This window comes from Myxocyprinus asiaticus, chromosome 2 (genome assembly GCF_019703515.2).
Source record: "Myxocyprinus asiaticus isolate MX2 ecotype Aquarium Trade chromosome 2, UBuf_Myxa_2, whole genome shotgun sequence".
In the NCBI taxonomy this organism is placed as follows: domain Eukaryota; kingdom Metazoa; phylum Chordata; class Actinopteri; order Cypriniformes; family Catostomidae; genus Myxocyprinus; species Myxocyprinus asiaticus.
Window position 1 is genome coordinate 60,245,117 of NC_059345.1, and position 27,760 is coordinate 60,272,876.

General features: G+C 44.4%; 2 protein-coding genes and 1 long non-coding RNA gene across 3 annotated transcripts in view; 2 read left to right on the forward strand and 1 right to left on the reverse strand.

Moving 5' to 3' along the window:
• The window catches only part of LOC127453378 (uncharacterized), a 183,077-nt gene extending 179,319 nt beyond the window's left edge, over nt 1-3,758 (forward strand). The window contains exon 3 of the long non-coding RNA XR_007899403.1: nt 3,501-3,758. This is a non-coding gene — a long non-coding RNA (uncharacterized LOC127453378). The remainder of the gene's footprint in view (nt 1-3,500) is intronic.
• The window catches only part of LOC127452865 (aryl hydrocarbon receptor nuclear translocator 2-like), a 1,027,890-nt gene that overhangs the window by 427,439 nt on the left and 572,691 nt on the right, over nt 1-27,760 (reverse strand). The window lies entirely within an intron of this gene.
• LOC127453305 (selenoprotein S-like) overlaps nt 19,155-27,760 on the forward strand; it is a 53,294-nt gene continuing 44,688 nt past the window's right edge. The window contains exon 1 of the mRNA XM_051719618.1: nt 19,155-19,386. Coding sequence (XP_051575578.1) covers nt 19,305-19,386 — 82 coding nt within the window. The 5' untranslated portion in view covers nt 19,155-19,304. The remainder of the gene's footprint in view (nt 19,387-27,760) is intronic.

Consider the following 27,760-nt stretch of genomic DNA (forward strand, 5'->3'; position numbering starts at 1 on the left):
TGAAACTGGCTTTATTAAAGTCCCCAGTCACAATGAATGCGGCCTCAGGGTGCGCGGTTTCCTGCTTGCTTATAATCCCATACAGTTCCTTGAGTGCCCGATCTGTGTCGGCTTGTGGCGGGATGTACACAGCAGTGATAATGACCGCTGTGAATTCCATCGGTAGCCAGAATGGTCAACACAGAAGCATGAGGAATTCCAGATCAGGAGAGCAGAAAGACTTGATAGAATGTACGTTCCTCTGATCACACCAGGATTTGTTGATCATAAAACATACACCACCACCTCTGCTTTTACCTGAGAGGTCTTTCGCTCTGTCCGCTCGGTGCACGGAGAACCCCGCGGGTTTAGTGGCTGAATCTGGAATCTCAGCAGACATCCATGTTTCTGTAAGGCAGATAATGCAACAGTCCCTCGTCTCTCGTTGGAAAGAGATCCGCGCTCTCAGCTCGCAGAGCTTGTTGTCCAGAGACTGAACATTTGTCAGTAGAATACTGGGTAGCGGGGGTTGATTTGCACGACGTCTTACTCTGATGAGAACGCCGGCTCTGTTTCCCCTTTTACTTTTGCGTTTTCCTTTCGCCCAGACAAAGGGCTCCGCTGGTGTGTTTGTAAACAGCGGGTCGGCATTGAGGAATTTGAAGTCCGGTTTACGGTGTGTGATTGTAGAACCAATTGTGTGTTTGTCTGTTGTAGACAATAAGGCAGACAACATCCATGACAAAAAACATAAGAATTGTAAACAAAACAAACAAAACACTACAATGTGTAACATCTGAGCGGTCTCCTGCCCACCAGAGGGAGCCCTCACCTGAATTCTGAACTGTCACTTCCTGTTTCCTGCCACATCAGTTCCTGTATTGTCATTTCCTGTTTGCCTAGTGTATAAGCCATGCATGCTCATTCCTATATTGCGAAGTATTGCCAGATCATCTGCCTTACCAAGCGTTTATTGCCTTATTGTCTAGTGTTTTGACCTGTTCGTTTTGATTTCTCTTTTGGATCTCCCCTTTTGCCTGTTTGCCTGGTTGGACTGCTTTACTGTGTTTTTGACCTCACTGCCTGTTTTTCTGACACTGTGTTTGGATTTCGATGGACTGTTTGAATAAACATCCGCATATGGATTCTTCCTCGGCTTCCGCCTCTCCATCATTACACAATGTTGTGTCGGAGCTCGCAACGCAGCAGCCATACTCGGTGCCATCTTGAATCCATATCATTAGCAGCCACGATAAGAAGGGAAGATGATTTTCCAGGGGTGGTGGTGGGAGGTGTGGCGCATAAGCTTTTTTTACGCTGATGATATTTTATTATTCATCTCCGACCCCACTAGATCTATGCCTTGCCTCCACAGAATTATTAATTCCTTTTCTAAGTTCTCAGGATACAGAGTCAGTTGGTCTAAATCCGAAGCTTTGGCTCAGACAGCGTACTGCCCAGTAACTGCTTTTCAGCCGGGTGCCTTTCAGTGGCCCAAACATGGCATTAAGTATTTGGGCATTTTATTCCCAGCAAATTTGTCTGATTTAGTTAGAGTTAATTTTGACCCCTTAATAAAAAGGTTTTCGAGTGATGTGGGCAGGTGGGCTTCATTACATTTATCTATGATTGGGAAGGTTAATGTTATTGAAATGAATTGTATTCCAAAATTTAACTACCTGTTACAATCTCTCCCTGTAGACGTCCCCCTCTCTTATTTCAAGCAATTTGATAGCATAGCGAATTCCTTCATTTGGATTGGTAAGCGTCCTAGATTCCATTTCAATAAATTACATGGGCCGACTGACAAAGGTGGGCTAGGCCTACCCAAGATTTTGTTTTATTATTATGCATTCGGTCTCAGACATTTGGCTCATTGGTCTCTTCCACCTGAGAGAGCCCCTCTCTGGTTTTGTGTTGAACAGGAAGTTCTGGCCTTTATTCTGCCATTGCAAAGCCTTTCTATCAAACTAACCGGAGAAGTAAAGTTACACCCCGTTGTCTCGCATTTGCACTCGGTGTGGACAAAAGTGTCCAGAGTGTTTAATTCGGACATTTATGTAAATGTTGCCTTGAGCATATGACTGAACCCCAAATTATGTATTAATAAGTCCCCTTTCTGCTGGTCAGAATGGATTGTGAGTGGGGTTACTACACTCTGTGACCTATATGAGAGTGAAGTGTTGAGATCCTTTCAAAAATTGGTTCAACATTTTGGGATTCCCAGATCTCAGTTCTATAACAGCTGCGCCTCCTGCTCTGTACTGTTTTTGGGAGTAGTTTACACCCCCTAAAGCAGCAGATCAGAAGATCAGAATTAGAATGAGCTTTATTGCCAAGTATGCTTACACATACAAGGAATTTATCTTGGTGACAGGAGCTTCCAGTACACAACAATACAAAACAGCAACAAGACTTTTACAAAATAATTAAAAATTGAATAAAAAATAAATATTGAAAAGAAAATAAAGTATATATTGAATACACAATAGACAATATATATATATATATATATATATATATACACACACACACACACACACACACACACACACACACATACATACACATACATATATACACACACACACACAAACACACACACACACACACATATATACAGTGCATCTCATTAAATTAGAATGTCGTGGAAAAGTTCATTTATTTCAGTAATTCAACTCAAATTGTGAAACTCGTGTATTAAATAAATTCAGTGCACACAGACTGAAGTAGTTTAAGTCTTTGGTTCTTTTAACTGTGACGATTTTGGCTCACATTTAACAAAAACCCACCAATTCACCATCTCAAAAAATTAGAATACATCATAAGACCAATAAAAAAAACATTTTTAGTGAATTGTTGGCCTTCTGGAAAGTATGTTCATTTACTGTATATGTACTCAATACTTGGTAGGGGCTCCTTTTGCTTTAATTACTGCCTCAATTCGGCGTGGCATGGAGGTGATCAGTTTGTGGCACTGCTGAGGTGGTATGGAAGCCCAGGTTTCTTTGACAGTGGCCTTCAGATCATCTGCATTTTTTGGTCTCTTGTTTCTCATTTTCCTCTTGACAATACCCCACAGATTCTCTATGGGGTTCAGGTCTGGTGAGTTTGCTGGCCAGTCAAGCACACCAACACCATGGTCATTTAACCAACTTTTGGTGCTTTTGGCAGTGTGGGCAGGTGCCAAATCCTGCTGGAAAATGAAATCAGCATCTTCAAAAAGCTGGTCAGCAGAAGGAAGCATGAAGTGCTCCAAAATTTCTTGGTAAATGGGTGCAGTGACTTTGGTTTTCAAAAAACACAATGGACCAACACCAGCAGATGACATTGCACCCCAAATCATCACAGACTGTGGAAACTTAACACTGGACTTCAAGCAACTTGGGCTATGAGCTTCTCCACCCTTCCTCCAGACTCTAGGACCTTGGTTTCCAAATGAAATACAAAACTTGCTCTCATCTGAAAAGAGGACTTTGGACCACTGGGCAACAGTCCAGTTCTTCTTCTCCTTAGCCCAGGTAAGACGCCTCTGATGTTGTCTGTGGTTCAGGAGTGGCTTAACAAGAGGAATATGACAACTGTAGCCAAATTCCTTGACACGTCTGTGTGTGGTGGCTCTTGATGCCTTGACCCCAGCCTCAGTCCATTCCTTGTGAAGTTCACCCAAATTCTTGAATCGATTTTGCTTGACAATCATAAGGCTGCGGTTCTCTTGGTTGGTTGTGCATCTTTTTCTTCCACACTTTTTCCTTCCATTCAACTTTCTGTTAACATGCTTGGATACAGCACTCCGTGAACAGCCAGCTTCTTTGGCAATGAATGTTTGTGGCTTACCCTCCTTGTGAAGGGTGTCAATGATTGTCTTCTGGACAACTGTCAGATCAGCAGTCTTCCCCATGATTGTGTAGCCTAGTGAACCAAACTGAGAGACCATTTTGAAGGCTCAGGAAACCTTTGCAGGTGTTTTGAGTTGATTAGCTGATTGGCATGTCACCATATTCTAATTTTTTGAGATAGTGAATTGGTGGGTTTTTGTTAAATGTGAGCCAAAATCATCACAATTAAAAGAACTAAAGACTTAAACTACTTCAGTCTGTGTGCATTGAATTTATTTAATACACGAGTTTCACAATTTGAGTTGAATTACTGAAATAAATGAACTTTTCCACAACATTCTAATTTATTGAGATGCACCTGTACATACATACACACATACACACACACACATACATACACATACACACATACACACACACACACATACATACACATACACACATACACACACACACATACATACACACACACACATACACACACACACACACACACACACACACACACACATACATACACACACACATACACATACGTAGTGCAAATCTAAATACAAAGTGGTTATATACAGTGCAAGGGAATGTAATGGCAGAAGAGGTTGGATGTGTTGGATAATATAAAAAGACTAAGCTGTGTATTGCACATTAATTATTGCTCAATGGGGCAGTTTTAACTGTTCAAGAGAAGGATAGCCTGAGGGAAAAAACTGTTCCTGTGCCTGACAGTTCTGGTGCTCAGAGCTCTAAAGCGTCGGCCAGAAGGCAACAGTTCAAAAAGGTAGTGGGCTGGGTGAGTGGGGTCCAGAGTGATTTTTCCAGCCTTTTTCCTCACTCTGGAAGTGTATAGTTCTTGAAGGGAGGGCAGGGGGCAACCAATAATCCTCTCAGCAGTCCGAACTGTCCTTTGTAGTCTTCTGATATCCGATTTCATAGCTAAACCAAACCAGACAGATATTGAAGTGCAGAGGACAGACTCAATGACTGCTGAGTAGAACTGTATCAGCAGCGCCTGTAGCAGGTTGAACTTCCTCAACTGGCAAAGGAAGTACAACCTCTGCTGGGCCTTTTTCACAATGGAATCAATGTGGTTCTCCCACTTCAGGTCCTGTGAGATGGTAGTGCCCAGGAACCTGAATGACACCACTGCTGCCACAGTGCTGTTTAGAATGGTGAGGGGGGACAGTGTTGGGGTGTTCCTCCTCAAGTCCACAATCATCTCCACCGTTTTGAGTGTGTTCAGCTCAAGGTTGTTTTGACTGCCCTAGACAGCCAGCTGTTTAACCTACCTTCTGTATGCAGGCTCATCGTCATCTCGGATGAGGCCGATGACAGTGGTGTCGTCTGCAAACTTCAGGAGCTTGACGGAGGGGTCCTTGGCGATGCAGTCGTTGGTGTAGAGGGAGAAGAGTAGTGGGGAGAGTACACATCCCTGGGGGCACCAGTGTTGATTGTACAGGTGCTAGAAGTGAATTTCCCCTGTCTCACAAGCTGCTGCCTGTCCGTCAGAAAGCTGGTAATCCACTGACAGAGAGACATGGGAACAGAGAGTTGGTGTAATTTAGTCCAGAGAATAGCTGGAATGATGGTGTTGAAAGCCGAACTGAAGTCCACAAAAAGGATCCTTGCATATGTCCCTGGTCTGTCCAGATGGTGCAGGATATGAAGCAATCCCAAGATGACTGCATCATCCACAGACCTGTTTGCTCGATAAGCAAATTGAAGGGGATCTAGAAAGGGTCCAGTGATGTCTTTCAGGTGGGCCAACACCAGTCTCTCAAATGATTTCATGACCACAGACGTCAAGGCGACAGGTCTGCAGTCATTAAATCCTGTGATTTTGGGTTTCTTTGGGACAGGAATGATGACTGAGTGTTTGAAGCAGCATGGGACTTCACACTGCTCCAGTGATCTATTGAAAATCAGTGTGAAGATGGGGGCCAGCTGGTTAGCACAGAATCTAAGACATGCAGGTGAAACGCCATCTGGGCCTGAAGATTTCCTTATCTTTTGTTTCCGAAAGCCACGGCACACATCATCTTCACAGATCTTAAGTGCAGGTTGCATAGCAGGAGGGGGGAGGAGGGAGGTTGCAGGAAATGTTGGTGTCCGAAAGCCACGGCACACATCATCTTCACAGATCTTAAGTGCAGGTTGCATAGCAGGAGGGGGGAGGAGGGAGGTTGCAGGAAATGTTGGTGTTTGTGTGAAGTGAAGGTCAGAGCGGGTGTGGGGTGTGAGATTGGGCCTTTCAAATCTACAGTAGAACACATTCAGGTCGTCAGCCAGTTGTTGGTCCACCACAGGGTTGGGGGTAGGAGTCCTGTAATTTGTAAGTTGTTTCATGCCACTCCACACTGATTTAGGGTTGTTAGCTGAAAACTTGTTTTTCATCTTCTCAGAGTGTCTTCTTTTAGCCACTCTGATTTCCTTATTCAGTGTGTTCCTGGCCTGATACAAGATTTTATCCCCACCTCTGTAAGCATCCTCTTTGGCCTGACGAAGCTGCCTGAGCTCTGCTGTAAACCATGGTTTGTCATTGTTAAATGTTAAATAAGTCCTAGTAGGGATGCACATATCCTCACAGAAACTGATATATGATGTAACAGTATCTGTGAGCTCGTCCAGATTGGTGTCTGCAGCCTCAAAAACACTCCAATCAGTGCAGTCAAAGCAGGCTTGTAGTTCCAGCTCTGCTTCATTGGTCCATCTCTTTACAGTCCTTACTACAGGCTTAGCAGATGCGTGATAAGATGCATGGATTGACGGTCTCAGACGCGGAGGCAACTGAGATTCGTCCTCCACTACCCGGATTGAGGCGAGTCACTACGCCACCACGAGGACTTAGAGTGCATTGGGAATTGGGCATGCCAAATTGGGGAGAAAAAGGGGAGGAAAAAAAGAAGAGGTTCTGAGATTACAGGGAATACCTCTTTTAAGAGCTTAGATGGTATTGGATCTAACATACATGTTGTGACTTTTGATGTTTCGATAAGTTTTGTTAGGTCTTTATGACCTATGAGAGCGAAGGATTGAAGTTGCAGGTGAGGAAAATTATGAGACACTGTTTTCTGAGGTACTGTGACAGATGATTGCATAATTCCATTATGTGCATTATAAGTTCAAAAGACTTAAACTTATATCCTGTCTTTTGAACTTATAATGCACATAATGGAATTATGCAATCATCTGTCACAGAACCTCAGAAAACAGTGTCTCATAATTTTCCTCATGTGCAACTTCAATCCTTCAATGGAATTAAATATGCATCACTGAGTGGGGAGAATCAATTGGAAACCCTAACAGGAACGGGAGAGTGATGTCGCTTTGCTGAGCAAGTATGCCGCCGAGACGTCACCCAAACACCCTGCTGCGGGGACTCTAGATACGGAACCAAAGTGTGTGTGTTGCTCTCTGTTCTCCCTGCCTCCGAAATAGTATCTATTGGCTTCTCTTTCTCACTGACCTCCACTAGCGTTTGGATGTGGGTCTCTAACTCATTAACCTTCTCCGTCAGCCTGACTAATTCCTTACATTTATTGCATGTGAATCCCACACTGCTGACGGAAGAAGCTATAGTAAACATGTGGCATATAATGCAGGAAGCAATAACATGAGCGGATGCCATGACTTACCGCAATTGTTTGTTGTTGTTGGTTGTTCCTGAGCGGTGAGGGTTTGAGATCGATGTGAATCCCTCATAATTGTTTGTTGCTATGGTTGTTCTTGATAAGCGGTGCTTTGAGATCGATGCAATAATCTCTGTAACACAGAGGAGAAAACGGGTGCACGCTGCAAACACACATTTACATGGTAAAGTTACTGGGCTTTAGCACTCTCTGCACAGGCCCTGTATGTGTGTGTAATTATGTTTTTTTGTTGAGCAGTTCAGTATGAAAACAGCCAAATTGTGGAAATTTTTGGAATCTATAAATCCCGACTGGTCGCTTTTTAAGGTTCGAAAAAGAGGAAACATCCGTGAAAAGAGGACGTATGGTCATAATAGGTTCCATTTTAAAATCTTCAGATTTGAGGCATGTACCTTTGCATTATTTCTGCATTAACAAGTGCTGCCTTCTCACACACTCTGCCGAGAACAACTTGATCTCTCCCTCATTCACATACACTCACAGCGCAATGATATGAATCTTGAAAAGATGATTAATAAAACAAAGGCTTGGTTTAAATGTTTTTCATCTTTGTTATCTTCCAAAATTATGGACAGTATTTTGAATTATCTGTCAGTGTGTTTTAAAAAAAAAAAGGCAAGTGACAGAGAATTAGTTTAATGCAACCTCTCTTCATTACATCTGGTTCGACTCTGAATGTTTCAGCATTGGCAGCTTTTGGGGGGCTTATCGTTGTGACATTCATTTTCCAGTAGCTTTTTTTAGCCACGTGTAGTTTTTATAACACCCTATAACAGCACAGAATTATCCAGACTCTTAGCTGCTCGCCATCACCAGTAACGTTAGTCTAGCTGATAACAAGTTAACAACAACTAAGCGGAAGTGTGGAGCATCTGAGAAGAAGTCTCTTGCCACAGTGGAGAAGTCAGAAAAAAGGTGAATAATGAGAAATATATGAAAGATAATGCACGCTATTCTCAATTTCTCGTATTTACAGATATTCACTGATGGATCAAAAGCATCAGATACTACAAAAACTGGTATAGGTATCTTTATTCCAGAATTCAAGTTATACATCACTTCACTTCACTTCACTTTGTGTGTATGTACAATACACCTCTAATTTATTGAGGTGCATCTCAATAAATTAGAATGTCATGGAAAAGTTCATTTATTTCAGTAATTCAACTCAAATTGTGAAACTCGTGTATTAAATAAATTCAATGCACACAGACTGAAGTAGTTTAAGTCTTTGGTTCTTTTAATTGTGATGATTTTGGCTCACATTTAACAAAAACCCACCAATTCACTATCTCAAAAAATTAGAATATGGTGACATGCCAATCAGCTCATCAACTCAAAACACCTGCAAAGGTTTCCTGAGCCTTCAAAATGGTCTCTCAGTTTGGTTCACTAGGCTACACAATCATGGGGAAGACTGCTGATCTGACAGTTGTCCAGAAGACAATCATTGACACCCTTCACAAGGAGGGTAAGCCACAAACATTCATTGCCAAAGAAGCTGGCTGTTCACAGAGTGCTGTATCCAAGCATGTTAACAGAAAGTTGAGTGGAAGAAAAAAGTGTGGAAGAAAAAGATGCACAACCAACCAAGAGAACCGCACCCTTATGAGGATTGTCAAGCAAAATCGATTCAAGAATTTGGGTGAACTTCACAAGGAATGGACTGAGGCTGGGGTCAAGGCATCAAGAGCCACCACACACAGTCGTGTCAAGGAATTTGGCTACAGTTGTTGTATTCCTCTTGTTAAGCCACTCCTGAACCACAGACAACGTCAGAGGCGTCTTACCTGGGCTAAGGAGAAGAAGAACTGGACTGTTGCCCAGTGGTCCAAAGTCCTCTTTTCAGATGAGAGCAAGTTTTGTATTTCATTTGGAAACCAAGGTCCTAGAGTCTGGAGGAAGGGTGGAGAAGCTCATAGCCCAAGTTACTTGAAGTCCAGTGTTAAGTTTCCATAGTCTGTGATGATTTAGGGTGCAATGTCATCTGCTGGTGTTGGTCCATTGTGTTTTTTGAAAACTAAAGTCACTGCACCCGTTTACCAAGAAATTTTGGAGCACTTCATGCTTCCTTCTGCTGACCAGCTTTTTAAAGATGCTGATTTCATTTTCCAGCAGGATTTGGCACTTGCCCACACTGCCAAAAGCACCAAAAGTTGGTTAAATGACCATGGTGTTGGTGTGCTTGACTGGCCAGCAAACTCACCAGACCTGAACCCCATAGAGAATCTATGGGGTATTGTCAAGAGGAAAATGAGAAACAAGAGACCAAAAAATGCAGATGAGCTGAAGGCCACTGTCAAAGAAACCTGGGCTTCCATACCACCTCAGCAGTGCCACAAACTGATCACCTCCATGCCACGCTGAATTGAGGCAGTAATTAAAGCAAAAGGAGCCCCTACCAAGTATTGAGTACATATACAGTAAATGAACATACTTTCCAGAAGGCCAACAATTCACTAAAAATGTTTTTTTTATTGGTCTTATGATATATTCTAATTTTTTGAGATAGTGAATTGGTGGGTTTTTGTTAAATGTGAGCCAAAATCATCACAATTAAAAGAACCAAAGACTTAAACTACTTCATTCTGTGTGCATTGAATTTATTTAATACACGAGTTTCACAATTTGAGTTGAATTACTGAAATAAATGAACTTTTCCACGACATTCTAATTTATTGAGATGCACCTGTATACTGTATATTGTATATTATTATTTGTATATTGTGTTGTGTGTAATTATGTGTATATTAGATATGTAAATTGTGATATGTAAATCTGTTTATTGTAATTGGTATATGTCTCATCTATGTCAACCAGGGAACAAAGTTTGTGAACACTACTGGGAATTAATGGCGCACATGTTCAGCTCAAAGGGAGGTGGAAGGCGCTATGTGCAAGCGATACACCCGGGCGGCTATCCCGGGCTTATCCACTTGTATTGCGTGCCACTACCTGGGACAAAACCGGTTCCACCCGGAGGTTGTAGAACCTTGCAAAGGTGTTGGGTGTTGCCCAGCCTGCTGCTCTGCAAATGTCTGTTAGAGAGGCACCCCTGGCCAGGGCCCAGGAAGCCGCTACACCCCTGGTAGAATGGGCTCATAGCCCTACCGGGGGCGGCATGTCCTGGGTGTGATATGCCATAGTTATGGCGTCAATGAGCCAGTGGGCGATCCTCTGCTTGGAGACAGCACTTCCTTTCCGCTGTGCACCAAAGCAGACAAAGAGCTGCTCAGAGATCCTAAAGCTCTGCGTGCGATCCAAATAGATGCGTAAAGCGCGCACCGGACACAGCAACGACAGGGCTGGGTCTGCCTCCTCCTGGGGCAGCGCTTGCAGGTTCACCACCTGGTCTCTAAAAGGGGTGGTGGGAACCTTGGGCACATAGCCCGGTCAGAATCTCAGGATCACGTGAGAGTAACCCGGACCGAACTCCAGGCACGTTTCGCTGACAGAGAACGCTTGTAGGTCTCCTACCCTCTTGATGGAAGTGAGCGCAGTCAGGAGGGTAGTCTTCAAGGAGAGTGCATTAAGCTCGGCTGACTGACCTGAAGAACTACAGAGAGGTCCCATGAGGGAATGAGGTGCGGTCTGGAGGGATTCAGCCTCCTGGCGCCTCTTAGGAACCTGATGATCTGGTCGTGCTTCCCTAAGGACTTACCGTTGACTGCGTCGTGGTGTGCTGCTATGGCAGCAACGTACACCATCAAGGTGGAAGGGGACAGCCTCCCTTCCAACCTCTCCTGCAGGAAGGAAAGCACTGATCCGACTGCGCATCTCTGGGGGTCTTCCCGTCGGGAAGAACACCACTTAGCGAACAGACGCCACTTAAAGGCATACAGGCGCCTCATAGAGGGGGCCCTAGCCTGAGTGATCGTGTCTATCACCGCAGGAGATTCCAGAGGTCTGGTCGCGGGTGCCAGAGGGTGCCCTGTCCCTGAGAAAGAAGGTCCTTCCTCAGGGGAATTCGCCGGGGGGGGGGCTGTCGCAAGGAGCGTGAGGTCTGAGAACCACGTCTGGGTGGGCCAGTAGGGTGCTACCAGGACGACCTGCTCCTCGTCCTCCCTGACCTTGCACAGGGTCTGTGGAAGTAGGCTCACTGGGGGAAACGCATATTTGCACCAGGGGGCCAGCTGTGTGCCAGCACGTCTATGCCGAGGGGAGCCTCGGTGAGGGCGTACCAGAGCGGGCAGTGGGAGGATTCTTGGGAGGCGAACAGGTCCACCTGTGCCCGTCCGAATCGACTCCAAATCAGCTGGACCACCTGAGGGTGGAGTCTCCATTCTCCCCTGAGGGTAACCTGCCGTGACAGCGCGTCCACTGTAGTGTTGAGGTTGCCCGGGATGTGAGTGGCTCGCAGCGACTTGAAGTGCTGCTGACTCCAGAGGAGGAGACGGCTGGCGAGTTGTGACATACAATGAGAGCGCAGACCGCCTTAGCGGTTAACATATGCTACCTTTGCCGTGTTGTCTGTCCGAACTAACACGTGCTTGCCCTGGATCAATGGCCGAAACCTCCGCAGGGCGAGCAGAATTGCCAACAACTCGAGGCAGTTGATGTGCCAATGCAGTCGCGGGCCCATCCACAGGCCGGCGGCTGCGTGCCCATTGCAAACAGCGCCCCAGCCCATTTTGGAGGCATCTGTCATGACCACGACGTGCCTGGAGACCAGTTCTAGAGGAACACCTGCCCGTAGAAACGAGAGGTCAGTCCAAGGGCTGAAAAGACAGTGACAGACCAGCGTGATGACCACGCAATGTGTCCCGTGGCGCCATGCCCATCTCGGGACTCGAGTCTGAAGCCAGTGCTGAAGTGGTCTCATATGCATCAACCCGAGCGGGGTGGCTACCGCCGAGGATGCCATATGCCCCAGGAGCCTCTGAAAATTTTTCAGTGGAACCGCTGTTTTCTGTTTGAACGCATTCAAACAGGCCAGCACCGACTGGGTGCGCTCGTTCATAAGGCGCACCATCAAAGAGACTGAGTCCAGCTCCAAACCGAGAAAAGAGATGCTCTGAACCAGGAGGAGCTTGCTCTTTTCCCAGTTGACCCGAAGCCCTAGTCGGCTGAGGTGTGAGAGCACCAAGTCCCTGTGTGCGCACAACATGTCTCGAGAGTGAGCTAGGATTAGCCAGTCGTCGAGATAGTTGAGAATGTGAATGCTCACCTCCCTTAATGGGGCAAGGTCAGCCTCTGCGACCTTCGTGAATATGCAAGGAGACAGGGACAGGCTGAAAGGAAGGACTCTGTACTGATACGCCTGACCCTCGAATGCAAACCGCAGGAAGGGTCTGTGTCGAGGAAGGATCGAGACGTGGAAGTACGCGTCCTTCAGGTCTACCACCGCGAACCAATCTTGATGCTGGACGCTCGCCAGAATGCGTTTTTGCGTCAGCGTCTTGAATGTGAGTCTGTGTAAGGCCCGGTTCAGTACTTGCAGGTCCAAGATTGGCCGCAACCCACCGCCTTTTTTCGGTACGATGAAGTAGGAGCTGTAAAACCCCTTCTTCATCTCGGCTGTAGGGACAGGTTCTATTGTGCTCTTCCGTAGGAGGGTAGCGATCTCCATGCGCAAGGTAGCAGCGTTTTCATTCTTGACGAAGGTGAAGTGAATACTACTGAACCTGGGCGGGCGCCTGGCGAACTGAATCGCGTAGCCGAGTCGGACGGTCCGGATCAGCCATCGTGACGGATTGGAAAGCGCAAGCCACGCATTCAAGTTCCGCACAAGGGGGACCAAGGGGACAACGTCGTCAGACGTACTGGCAGGTGGGGCCTCACAGCGGGTGGAGCTCGAGGTGCCACACCACGTCATGGCCGTGCTGAGTTTAGGGACATCGAAGCACTTACCTGGCTCCTTGTGAAACCGCTCTTTTGCTGAACTGTTGGGTACCGCAACCACTTGGGCATGCGGCGAAATCAAACAAAAAGGCAACAAAAGATTTTCCACATGGCCCTCCACCGGGGATGGAGTGATCTTCTTACCAGCTCCAGGTGAGTGGGTTCCTTCGTCCTTGGGTCACCCGTCTCAGGGGCACTTTGATGACCTCCGTGGGTTCTTAGGCGCCGACTGTGAGACAGGTGGCATCTGCTTCCTGTGGTGGGCTCCACGCTGGGGCCAGGCCGAAGGGGCAGGCTGCGGCGGAACCGGTGCAGTCACCGCAGGGGGACGCCCTTGGTGACGAGCAGACGGGGTGCAAGATCTTGAGCCGCGCCAGGGCAGGATGTGCCGGATAGCCTCCGTCTGCTGCTTCACCGCCGAGAACTGCTGGGCAAAGTCCTCGATGGTGTCGCCGAATAGGCCAGCCTGGGAAATGGGGGCAGCAAGAAACCGTGTCTTGTCAGCCTCACCCATCTTGACCAGGTTGAGCCAAAGGTGGCACTCCTGGACCACTAATGTGGCCATCGTCCGCCTGAGAGACCGCACCGTGACCTTCGTCGCTCGGAGAGCGAGGTCGGTCGCCGAGCGCAGTTCCTGCATCAAATCTGGGGCGGAACTACCCTCGTGCTGTTCTTTCAACGCCTCGGCTTGCTGGACCTGCAGGAGAGCCATGGCGTGCAGGGTAGAAGTGGCTTGTCCAGCAGCGCTGTAGGCTTTAGCCGTCAGGGATGACGTGAGCCTACAGGGCTTGGACGGGAGCTTAGGGCGTCCGCACCAGGTGGCAGCGCTCTGTGGGCATAGGTGCACCACGAGCGCCTTATCCACCGGAGGAATCGCCGTATAGCCCATGGCCGCCCCGCCATCGAGGGTAGTGAGAGCGGGGGGAACTGCGGAATCGGGGCCGGGCAGTAAAAGGTGCCTCCCACGATTTCGTCAGCTCCTCGTGCACTTCTGGGAAGAAAGGCACTGGAGCGGGGCATGGCTGCTTTCACGGCAGCCCGGGAAAGTATGTCCGTCATTTCGGCATCAGCCTGTGACTGGGCAATCTTCCCCGAGGGGGGGAGCCCAGCTGAGGCTTCTGCGTCCGACTGGACAAGCCCGCTCTCCGATGCTGCGCTCAAGAGCTCATCATCTTCGCGGGCTCTGAACAAGAAGCCAGACTCGCCATGAGATGAGCCGGTGAACTCATCCGGAAGCCCGACTGCGGCAGACGAGCGTGCTGGGGAATGGGAGGTCCGCGGGGGATACCCGGCGGAGGCGATCCCATTGGGGTCCCCAAATCACCCCCAGTGCTAGCCGCGCTGGCCTCATACCGTAGGTAAAAGGACCGAGGTGGGGAGCCGCTGGGGTGGCTTGCTTTCTTACGAAAATAAGCCGCGACTGCAACGTTGCCATGGTCATGTTCTCGCAATGAGAACATGAACCATCCACAAACGCTGTCTCCGTGTGGGTCGCACCCAGACACGAAAGACAGCGATCATGGCCATCTGAAGTTGAGAGATAACGACCGCAACCAGGAATAACACACAATCGGAAAGGCATCTTTAAAAAGACGCGTCTTTAAAAAGACGTTCCGTGTGTGCCGCTCTTTTAGACAAATATACTCTTTTAGAGGAAAAGCTCTTTCAGAAAATATACTCGCTTTGTTTTCTGCCGAAGCGCCCAAGGGTGTTCTCTGCAGTGCACCAGTGCAGAGGAGGGAGAAGCCGCAGAAATGCGCCGTCAGATCCAGCAGAGGTGAATGAACAGTAGAATTCAGCTCAGTGAGCATGACCATTCGGCTCTGAAGAGAAAATCTGAATGAGTGGTTGCATACCAGCTCCTTTTATACCCGTATGTCCGTGAGAGTGGCATGCAAATACCACTCGCCAATTTTCATTGGCCTTTTATCAAAGACCAGAGGCGTCTCGGGCTCCCAAGAGTGACCCCTAGTGTCACTACATTGACACAACCTCGGGTGAGTGACAGATAGGGAACACATTAGACAATAAAAAAAAGTATATATAGTATATATAAAATATACAGTAGGTTGTATTGTACTGTATTGACATTCAGGCTGTTGGTTGATAGTCAGTTGCCAGTGTGTTGTTAAGAGAGAATATAATTTAAAACAGTCCAGTGTGAGATAATAAGATTAATAAAGTGCAGTGCTGATGTATATTGATCGTGAGAGATCAAGAGTTCAGAAGTCTGATTGCTTGGGGGAAGAAGCTGTCATGAAGTCGGCTGGTGCGGGTCCTGATGCTGCGATACCGCCTGCCTGATGGTAGCAGTGAGAGCAGCCCATGGCTTGGGTGGCTGGAGTCTCTGATGATCCTCCAAGTTTTTTTCACACACCGCCTGGTATATATGTCCTGGAGGGAGGGAAGCTCAACTCCGATGATGTGTCTGGCAGTTCGCACCACCCTTTGCAGGGCTTTGCGGTTGTGGGCGGTGCTATTGCCATACCAGGCAGTGATGCAGCCAGTCAGGATGCTCTCTACAGTGCTGGTGTAGAACCGTGTGAGGACGTGGTGGTTCATTCCAAACTTCCTCAGCTGTCTCAGGAAGAAGAGGCACTGATGAGCCTTCTTCACAATGGCCTCAGTGTGGACGGACCATGTGAGTTCCTCAGTGATGTGGACACCGAGGAACTTGAAGCTGCTGACTCTCTCCACCGGTGCTCCATTGATGGTGATGGGACTGTGTTCTCTGTCTTTTCTCCTGAAGTCCACCACAAGCTCCATTGTCTTGCTGATGTTGAGGGAGAGGTTGTGCTCCTGACACCAGCGTTTCAGAGTGAGCACTTCCTATCTGTAGGCCGTTTCATCATTGTCAGTGATCAGACTTACCACCGTCATATCATCAGCAAACTTGATGGCATTGGAGCTATGTGTTGCCACACAGTCATGTGCTGAGAACACAGCCCTGCGGGGCTCCAGTGTTGAGGGTCATTGATGAGGAGATGTTGCTGTCCATTCTAACCACCTGGCGTCTGCTTGACAGGAAGTCCAGGATCCAGCTGCACAGAGAGCTGTTTAAGCCCAGAGCCTGGAGTTTCACTTAAAGCTTGGAGGGCAATATGGTGTTGAATGCTGAGCTGTAGTCTACAAACAGCATTCTCACATAAGTGTTCTTTTTTTCCAGGTGGGAGAGAGCAGTGTGTATTGTAGATGCAATGGCATCATCAGTGGAGCGGTTGTTGTGGTAAGAAAACTGCAATGGGTCCAGTGATGGAGGCAGCACAGCGCGGATGTAATCTCTGATTAGTCTCCCAAAGCATTTGCTGAAGATGGGGGTCAGAGCAAGTATTTAAGCAAGTGATTTGGGATTGCTTTGGTACAGGCACAATGGTGGACGTTTTAAAGCATGTGAGGACCACAGACAAGGAGAGGGAAAGGTTGAAAATGTCCGTAAAAACACCAGCCAGTTGGTTCGTGCACGCTCTGATGACGTGGCCTGGAATGCCGTCTGGACCCGCGGCTTTACGGATAGTCACCTGTCGGAAGGATCGGGTTACATCCGCTACAGAGATGGAGAGTGAACTAACCTCTGTAGCTCCGGCTGCAAGAGCTCTCTCCGTGAGGATGGTGTTATTTCCCTCGAAACGAGCATAAAAAGTATTTAGCTCATCCGGGAGAGAGGCAGCGGTGTTCATGGCAGAGTTTTTATTCCCTTTAAAGTCTGTGATGATATTAATTTCCTTGCCACATGCATCTAGAGCTGGTGGTGTTAAACTGTCCTTCAATCTTTTTCCCTGTACTGGCGTTTGGCTGCTCTGATAGTTTTGCGGAGTGCAAAATTGGCTTGTTTATGCTCCTCCGCATTCCCGGAATTAAAAGCGTTCTGAGGGTAGGTGCTCCCTGTTTCAGTTTCTGCCTGTAAGCGGGCAGAAGCAGAATGGAAGAGTGGTCTGATTTGCCAAATGGTGGGCGGGGGAGTGATTTATAGCCATCCTGGAAGGGACAGTAACTGATATGTTGGTGGTATTTTGGTGCGATTGATTTAAAATCTGCTTTGTTAAAGTCCCCGGTCACAATGAACGCGGCGTGCGCGGTTTCCTGCTTGCTTATAGTCCCGTACAGTTCCTTGAGTGCCCGGTCTGTGTCGGCTTGTGGGGGGATGTACACAGCTGTGATAATGACCGCTGTGAATTCCCTCGGTAGCCAGAATGGTCGACACAGAAGCATGAGAAATTCCAGATCAGGAGAGCAGAAAGACTTGATAGAATGTATGTTCCTCTGATCACACCAGGATTTGTTGACCATAAAACATACCCCACCACCTCTGCTTTTACCTTAGAGGTATTTCGCTCTGTCTGCTCGGTGCACGGAGAACCCCGTGGGTGCGATGGCTGAATCTGGAATCTCAGCAGACATCCAAGTTTCCATAAGGCAGATAATGCAGCAGTCCCTCGTCTCTCGTTGGAAAGAGATCCGCGCTCTCAGCTCGCGGAACTTGTTGTCCAGAGACTGAACATTTGCCAGTAGAATACTGGGTAGTGGGGGTTGATTTGCGCGACGTCTTACTCTGATGAGAACGCCGGCTCTATTTCCCCTTTTCCTTCTGCGTTTCCGCGGCCGGGCTGCCCAGACAAAGGGCTCTGCTGGCGTGTTTGTAAACAGCGGGTCGTCATTGAGGAATTTAAAGTCTGGTTTTCGGTGTGCTATTGAAGAACCAATGTCCAAAAGTGTTTGTCTGTCGTAGACAATAATGCAGACAACATCCAAGACAAAAAAACATAGAATTGTGAACAAAACAAACAAAAAACTGCAGTGATGTGTCGCAACGCAGCAGCAATACTCAGCGCCATCTTGAGTCAACAATCTTCAAGAGACTATCGAACAGATTAGCAGTATATACAGCAGAATTAGTTGAACTCTTGCACTCCAGTGGATTGAAGATGTTAGACCAGATATAGTAATCATCTTTTCAGATTCCATGTCAGCACTTAATAGTCTAGTATCACATCAATCTACTAGAGAAGATACTGTATATGATTACAAAATCACTAGAAAACATGAAAATAGATGTAAAAGTTTGGGTACCGGCACACACAGGAGTTTACGGAAATGAAATGGCAGATATGTTGGGAAAAAAGGCATTAAGGAGAAACATTATCGACACTGAGGTTCCATTAGGCAGAGGAGAAATTAAATAAATAATTAAAGGAAGTTTTCAAAAAGAGTGGCAGATGAAATTAGATTTATGCAGTTCAGGAAGATTTTATTATAGGATACATACATCAGTTAAGGAGGCATGCAGTTTAGGGCGATATAGGAAAGAGGAGGTGATTCTGTCTAGATTGCAGTTTGGACATACAGGGCTTAATACGTCATTACATTTAATAGGTAAACATAATACAGGCAGATGTGATTTTTGTGGGGAAATGGAAACAGTAGAACACGTAATATTGAAATGTAGAAAATATTATATAGAAAGAAAGAATATGATTGAGAACTTAAAAGGTAATACAAATTATATAAGTATGATAAATTGGACCTTAGGGAAAGGTACACAAGACCAAATGAATCAAAGAGTAATTAAAACTTTCTTGATAGACACAGGTTTAGACAAACATATTTGATATGGAAGATAAGAGGATCTTGATATGTAAACTACATACAAACTGATATTGAGGGAACTCACATGGTGAGGTTTAGGCATGGGAGCTGAACACGCAGCAGCCTGTGCCCACCATTGTTGGAACCCAAAACAGACATTAGAAGAAAGGCAGAAAGATCATCCATGTTGGTTGCAAAAAAAAAAAAAAAAAACAGTAGGTGGCGGTATGTGCCTAAGGTGCGGAATAAGCCAAACCCCTAAAGAAGAAGAAGAAGAAGAAGATTGATACGGAAATCGTTTGTTACTGGCTATCAGGTTATCTTTATCGGAAGTGAACTGAAAGTTTTAAACATGCAATGATTATTATATATTCTCATATCTACATCATAAGAACTTGAGAAAACTTTTTTTTAAATGGAGGCAGACGGTGGTGCCCGTGTGAGAAATGAAGACGTGCCTCCTCAGAACCTGGATCTGAGTTTTATCCTGCCATCTGGTATGTATGTAAACATGAGGCACTCCTTTCATTTCATTATCATTTGACTGACTTGTCACCAGTGTTTACAAACATAAAAAGAATAGCCTACCATTATTATATTTCATATCTTCTCTGTGGATATTAGTCATAAAAGGACTCCGATGTGGTCAAAGACATCACACTGCTAGAGTGACGCAGATCTTATCAGGACATGACTTGCACAAATGTAACATTATTACAACAAATATACACCGGTAATTAGACCGCGATAAAGATAATTTGCGGTTTGAAATTCAGACTTCGATTGAATATTAAAAACGCTATGCGCTATCGTAGACGTAAATAATTTTGCATGTGATTTTTCATGATTTGTGAATTCGGATCTCATCATCCTCCGCTCCGCAATCAGTCATTTAAATTTTACGACTCTTCATTTTCTAATCCAAATAGCTCCAAAAGTAGAACACCTAGAAGACTGAAACCACTCATCTTTTTCAGTCTGATTTGTGAATTTTTTCACAGTAGTTTGTTTTCCTGTCAACCCTTTTTTAAGTCCATGAGTCGGGAAGGTGAAAAATAAGCTTTTAACGGCTATTTCCAGTAAACACGCAATCTGGGTTCATGCAAATTCACCTGATAGAGCCTGATTTGTGAACCTTCACAATCACATTTGGTATATAGGGTCATAGTAGGCTCAAATAGACCTTCATGATGTGAATTTTTTGACAGATCAGTATTTGTCTCTTAACCCTTTTTGAGTTTTGTAGTCAACAATTTACCTGAATAATCAGTGTTATAGCTTTTGAGAGGGCACATTTTGCAAACACATGATAATTATGATAGAAAAACACTAGTTTTACGCAACTGGATTTGTGAAAAATTTCAGAGATTGATTTGACTCCGTTTGATGGCTTTGGCTTTTTGTTGACATAAAATTTTTATATGGATGATATGTCAACTAGCTGGTTCATTTAAAAAAAAATTTTTTTTGGAATGCCCAATTCCCAATGTGCTTTTAAGTCCTCGTGGTCACGTAGTGATTCACCTCAGTCTGGGTGGCGGAGGACGAATCTCAGCATCTGAGACCATCAACCCGCGCATCTTATCACGTGGCTTGTTGCCACGGAGACATAGCGCGTGTGGAGGCTTCATGCCACCCACTGCGGCAACCACGCTCAACCCACCACGCACCCCACCGAGAACGAACCACATTATAGCGTTCATGAGGAGGTTACCCCATGTGACTCTACCCTCCCTAGCAACCGGGCCAATTTGGTTGCTTAGGAGACCTGTCTGGAGTCACTCAACTCACCCTGGGATTTGATCTAGCAAACTCCTGGGGTGGTAGCCAGCGTCTTTACCACTGAGCTACCCTGGCCCCCTTTTGTTTTAGTTTCTTTAATAAAAATGGTTTCATTCATCTCAGTGGGCCAAGGCTTGGTTACTTTTCTTTCATTTGCCATCTGAACTCACAAAAAAACATTGGACTGGATTTGATGAGTTTAGACCCCGTGGCAAAAAAGTAGCACTCGTGGTGTCAAATCAAAATCAAATCAAATCACTTTATTGTCACACAGCCATATACACAAGTGCAATGTTGTGTGAAATTCTTGGGTGCAGTTCCGATCAACATAGCAGTCGTGACAGTGATGAGACATATACCAATTTACAATAACATCAAATTAACACAACACAATTTAAACATCTGTTATACACATAATTACACTCAACAATATACAAATAATAACATACACTGTACAGTATACAATACGCTGTTTTTTTTGTTGTTTTTTTTTACTATATAGTTACACATTATTCAATAAAAAAAAAAAAAAAATATATATATATATATATATATATATATATATATATATATATATATATAGAATGTACAGTATTGTACTGTATTGACATTCAGGCTGTCGGTTGATAGTCAGTTGTTAAGAGAGAACATAATATAATAATAATAATATAATTTATAATAGTCCGGTGTGAGATATAAGAGTAAGGGTAATAAAGTGCAGTGCTGATGTATTTTGATCATGGGAGATCAAGAGTTCAGAAGTCTGATTGCTTGGGGGAAGAAGCTATCATGGAGTCGGCTGGTGCGGGTCCTGATGCTGCGATACCGCCTACCTGATGGTAGCAGTGAGAACAGCCCATGGCTCGGGTGGCTGGAGTCTCTGATGATCCTCTGAGCTTTTTTCACACACCGCCTTGTATATATTTCCTGGAGGGAGGGAAGCTCACCTCCGATGAAGTGTCTGGCAGTTCGCACCACCCTTTGCAGTGCTTTGCGGTTGTGGGCAGTGCTATTGCCGTACCAGGCGGAGATACAGCCAGTCAGGATGCTCTCCACAGTGCAGGTGTAGAACCGTGTGAGGATGTGGCGGTTCATTCCAAACTTCCTCAGCCGTCTCAGGAAGAAGAGGCGCTGATGAGCCTTCTTCACAACGACTTCAGTGTGGACGGACCATGTGAGTTCCTCAGTGATGTGGACACCCAGGAACTTGAAGCTGCTGACTCTCTCCACTGGTGCTCCATTGATGGTGATGGGACTGTGTTCTCTGTCTTTTCTTCTGAAGTCCACCACAAGCTCCTTTGTCTTACTGACGTTGAGGGAGAGGTTGTGCTCCTGACACCAGTGTGTCAGAGTGTGCACCTCCTCTCTGTAGGCTGTTTCATCATTGTCAGTGATCAGATCTACCACCGTCGTGTCATCAGCAAACTTAATGATGGCATTGCAGCTATGTGTTGCCACACAGTCATGTGTGTACAAGGAATACAGTAGTGGGCTGAGAACACAGCCCTGCGGGGCTCCAGTGTTGAGGGTTAGTGATGAGGAGATGTTGCTGCCTATTCTAACCACCTGGCGTCTGCTTGACAGGAAGTCCAGGATCCAGCTGCACAGCGAGCTGTTTAAGCCCAGTGTGTATTGTAGATGCAATGGCATCATCAGTGGAGCGGTTGTTGCGGTAAGCAAACTGCAGCGGGTCAAGATTGAGTGGCAATACAGAGCAGATGTAATCTCTGATTAGTCTCTCAAAACATTTGCTGATGATGGGGGTCAGAGCAACAGGACGCCAGTCATTTAAACAAGTTATTTTTGGTACAGGCACAATGGTGGATGTTTTAAAGCATGTGGGGACTACAGACAAAGAGAGGGAAAGGTTGAAAATGTCCGTAAAAACACCAGCCAGCTGGTTCGCACACGCTCTGATGACACGGCCCGGAATGCCGTCTGGGCCCGCGGCTTTGCGGATATTCACCCGTCGGAAGGATCGGGTTACATCCGCTACAGAGACGGAGAGTGAACTAACCTCTGCAGCTTCGGCCGTGAGAGCTCTCTCCGCGAGGGCGGTGTTATTTCCCTCGAAACGAGCATAAAAAGTATTTAGCTCATCCGGTAGAGAGGCAGCGGTGTTCATGGCGGAGTTTTTTTTTTTTCCAGGTCATTAGGAGATGAATGGGAAAGACTAAAACACAGAGCAATTATAACACTAAGCCTATAACACAGATTTCTCAGGTAAACTGTTGACTCAAGAACTCAAAAAAGGTTTAAATGACAAAAAATAATTTACAAATCAGGATAGTCTATTTAAGCCTAGTGTGACCCGTCTAGGTGCTCATTTTGTAGAATTATAAGACATTTATTGGTTTTATGGCTTAGAAAATTTGTATTTCACAATACCAATATGCAAGAAGCCATCAAACTGAGTAAATTCAGTTTGTGAAAGTTTTCACATCCACTTGTGTGAAACTAGTGTTTTTCTATCATAATTATCATGTGTTTGCAGAATGTGTCCTCTCAAAGCCTAAAACACTGATTTCTCAGGTAAACTGTTGACTACAGAACTCAAAAAAGGGTTAAGAGACAAATACTAGTCTGTGAAAAAATTCACATCATGAAGGTCTATTTGAGCCTACTATGACCCGTCTAGGTGCTCAGTTTTTAGAATTATAATAGCTGATATGTCTGATGGCTTTATCCATTGACACAGCCTATATTGTTATTATTACACAAGGCAGTATGGGTAAAGCAGTAAGATGCAATCAAACGTGACCAAATGTGATTGTGAAAATTTTCACAAATCAGGCTCTATCTAATACAAGTGCATTTGCATGAACCCAGATTGCGTGTTTACTGGAAATAGCCGTTAAAAGTGAAGAGCTTATGGACTTAAAAAGGGATGACAGGAAAACAACCTGCTTTGAAAGAATTCTCAAATCAGACTGGTCAAGATGAGAGTGGTTTCAGTCTTCTAGGTTTTCAACTTTTGGAGCTATTTGGATTAGAAAATTAAGAGTTGTAAAATTTAAATGACCGATTGCGGAGAGGAGGAGGATGTCATCCGAATTCACAAATCATGAAGAATTACATGCAACATTATTTACATGTCTACGACAGCGCATAGCGGATTTATAGCTAATTGAAATCTGAATTTCAAACCGCAAGCTATCTTTACAGCGGTGGTAATTAGGGGTTCAAGTGCAAAGCTCTGAAACCCTATTAAATTGTCAGGTTTATTATTATTATTCACTGCTTCTTGAGATCAGGGACGAAACAAGTTTTAAATGTGATTTTCTTTTACATAATAAATTAATTTTAAATTGATATATTTGCAGACAAAGGTCTTGGCTAATGAATCGTGTAAGGTATCAGGTTTATATAATAACACTTTTTTTTTCTGAAAATTGACATTTATTCACTTCATAACTTACAACTCCGTCAGACACACTAAAAGGTAGTGATGGGCGCTTTCGAAACACGCTTCACCTCCGAAACCTTTATGACTCATTTGTTCCAAACCAGTGCTTCGGAGCGTGTATCAAACTGGCAAAGTCACGTGATTTCAGCAGATGAAGTTTCGTTACATCATACTGTTTCAAAAACAGTTTCGAAATGTTTTTCGGTTACGATTGTTTTTTGTATTTGTTAATCTTTACAAAAAAAGTTACGCTTAAAAGTTAGTCGGTTACGCTAGGGGCGATGATCCCACAATGAAACCCTGTGTCAGTGTTAAATGCAGGCTTTAACTGATCTCGAGCAAAGTCTCTCTAGCAAGTCAGTCCACTGTCGGCCATCTTTGGAACACTCTCAGGAGGCTATTTCCAGTCATGCCAGTGCAGCTCCTATCTACTTGAATGGAGAAAGACCAAGATTACGATCAAAGAACATATTTCAAATTAGCAATAAAATCTGACAACACTGGTATCATAAATTGTGATTCTTTACCTCTTATTACGCTAAAAAAAAAAAAAATTTCCCGGCTTGTATATCTAATATGCATGCACGTTTTAAAGTTGATTGACGATCGCTGAAACGATTTTTTCCCCCAGCCCTAGTGGCCCATCTCTACTAAATAATGTGCTAAAAGTCTTGAGTCAGTTCAGCAGTAAGTTAGATCCATAAAATCAGACTGATTCAAGCAAGTTGCTGATTTGAATTTAGTAATTTGAATTTCCCTGTCGTTCCCACAGGGGGAAAAACCCAAAATGTTGTGTTTATGAGAAAGAAACTGGAGAGAGACATATATATTTTGTGATATTTAAAGAGATTTATTTGTTTTACAAAAGGTGAAGCTGGAATGTCTACTATTGTGTATGATACACAATAGTGAAAGCATTCACTTTCTTTTTTATTTTATTTAATACACCCAATTTCTCAGCACTCTAAATGCTGCATAGTGTAGTGGTTAACGCACTCGCTAAATAATCTAAAGCTCTCGATATTTGAGGTCGAGTCTCATACAATCTTGAGTGTAATTTGTATCCATAATGTTTCGTTTTCAAATGTTTATTGCACTGTCGAAGCATAAGCATAATATCTGTACAATTTGTTTATACAAAGCAAAGTGTTTTAGAATCAAAACTAAAAAGAAAAATATTGTTTGCAAAATTATTTTAAAACAGTAATCATAAAAATGGCAACTTATACACTGGTGGCCAAAAGTTTGGAATAATATACAGATTTTGCTCTTATGGAAAGAAATTGGTACTTTTATTCACCAAAGTGGCATTCAACTGATCACAATGTATAATCAGGACATTAATAACATGAAAAATTACTATTGCAATTTGAAAAAAATGTTCAGAACTTCTTAAACTACTTCAAAGAGTTTTCATAAAAAAATCCTCCACGTGCAGCAATGACAGCTTTGCTGATCCTTGGCATTCTAGCTGTCAGGTTGTCCAGATACTCAGGTGACATTTCACACCACGCTTCCTGTAGCACTTGCCATAGATGTTGCTGTCTTGTCGGGCACTTCTCATGCACCTTACAGTCTAGCTGATCCCACAAAATCTCAATGGGGTTAAGATCCATAACACTCTTTTCCAATTATCTGCTGTCTAATGCCTGTGTTTCTTTGCCCAATCTAACCTTTTCTTTTTGTTTTTCTGTTTCAAAAGTGGCTTTTTCTTTGCAATTCTTCCCATAAGGCCTGCGCCCCTGAGTCTTCTCTTTACTCTTACTGTACATGAAACTGGTGTTGAGTGGGTAGAATTCAATGAAGCTGTCAGCTGAGGACATGTGAGGCGTCTATTTCTCAAACTAGAGACTCTGAAGTACTTATCCTCTTTAGTTGTACATCTGGGTCTTCCACATCTCTTTCTTTCCTTGTTAGAGCCAGTTGTCCTTTGTCTTTGAAGACTGTAGTGTACACATTTGTATGAAATCTTCAGTTTTTTGGTAATTTCAATTGTATAGCATTCATTCCTCAAAACAATGATTAACTGACGAGTTTCTAGAGAAAGCTGTTTCTTTTTTGCCATTTTTGAACTAATATTGACCTTAAACATGCTAGTCTATTGAATACTGTGGTAACTCAAAAACAAACACAATGTTAAGCTTTATTTAATGAACCAAATAGCTTTCAGCTGTGTTTGTTATAATGGCAAGTGATTTTCTTGTACCAAATTAGCAATTTAGCATGATTACTCAAAGATAAGGTGTTGGAGTGATGGCTGCTGGAAATAGGGCCTGTCTAGATTTGATCAAAAATGACTTTTTTCAAATAGTGTGATAGTGCTATTTTTTTACATCAGTAATGTCCTGACTATACTTTGTGATCAGTTGGATGCCACTTTGGTGAATTAAAGTACCAGTTTCCTTCCGAAACAGCAAAATCTGTACATTATTCCAAACTTTTGGCCACCAGTGTATATGAAGGCCTACATATTCTCCAAATATTCAGATCAATCAAATCAAATCAAATCACTTTATTGTCACACAGCCATATACACAAGTGCAATGGTGTGTGAAATTCTTGGGTGCAGTGTTGTGTCGGAGCTCGCAACGCAGCAGCCATTCGGCTCCATCTAGTCCATCTGTTGATTCCAGGATATTGTACTCAACCATGAAAAAATATATGACAAATACAGGGCAGTCTCTCATTGAATTGACATGCCTGTGACCAGTATCTTCATCATTACTGTTTATGTCAAGGTTGTGTAGTCATTTCAGATGTTTGACTTCCTCCATTGTGCTTTAGAGTACAGCAGTCTTTGTAGGATTCAGATGGATTGTATAAGTTTTGTGTCACGCGAGTGAAGCCTGGAGCACAGGGTGGCAGCTGCCACCCTAAAAATGAGCTTTGCCACCACAACATAAGTATCCAAATTTATTAAATATAAATGTAAGTACATTATAGTTGATGTTGACATTGTGTAGGGGTTTATTCATGTTGAACTGCCTAAATTCTCACCGAACGCACAAATGACTACAAACCCATAGCCTGATTGATTACAGCAGCAACCAATCCTGTGATTGCCCGTGTACAGTGTTTGGGCTCTCGCAGGTTGCTGAGTTTATTTCCTCAGCAACAATGACCACAGGGACAAATACATGGAAAAAAGAGGTAAAAGATGAGTTTCTCAGTTGTTTCCAAATATTCACTGAATGATTATTAGATACATCGCTGTCAGTTATGGGTTGAGACAGGTGAGATGTGTCCTCACCACTTTTTGAAATAGCTTTTGCCAGGTATGTGTATAATCCAGATGAAACATCTCCAGTTCTTGAGTAGCAGATTCTATTTCATCTATGTGTGTTTTGACTGGCGATCCGGTGCTGGTATGTGTTAATTTAAATGTTATGATAAGTGTTTGTTGTGGCTGTTATCTGTGTCGTTTAGTGTCGGAGGTTTTTCCGCAGCACACGCTCTTTTTCCGTGTCCTCCATTGAGATGGACTTCTTGACCGTATTGTTTGTGCGTATGTATATATAGTGTGTGTGTTGTCTTTTTCTTTTTCTCTCCCTCTCTCATAATCTCATAATTTTTTATTTCTCTCTCTCTTTATTGTGACATCATTTACTATGATACAAGTACCTAGATACCTAGAAGAGATCCAGTCTGTGCTCATTTGGCGCCAGCGGACGAGTCAGGCCTGT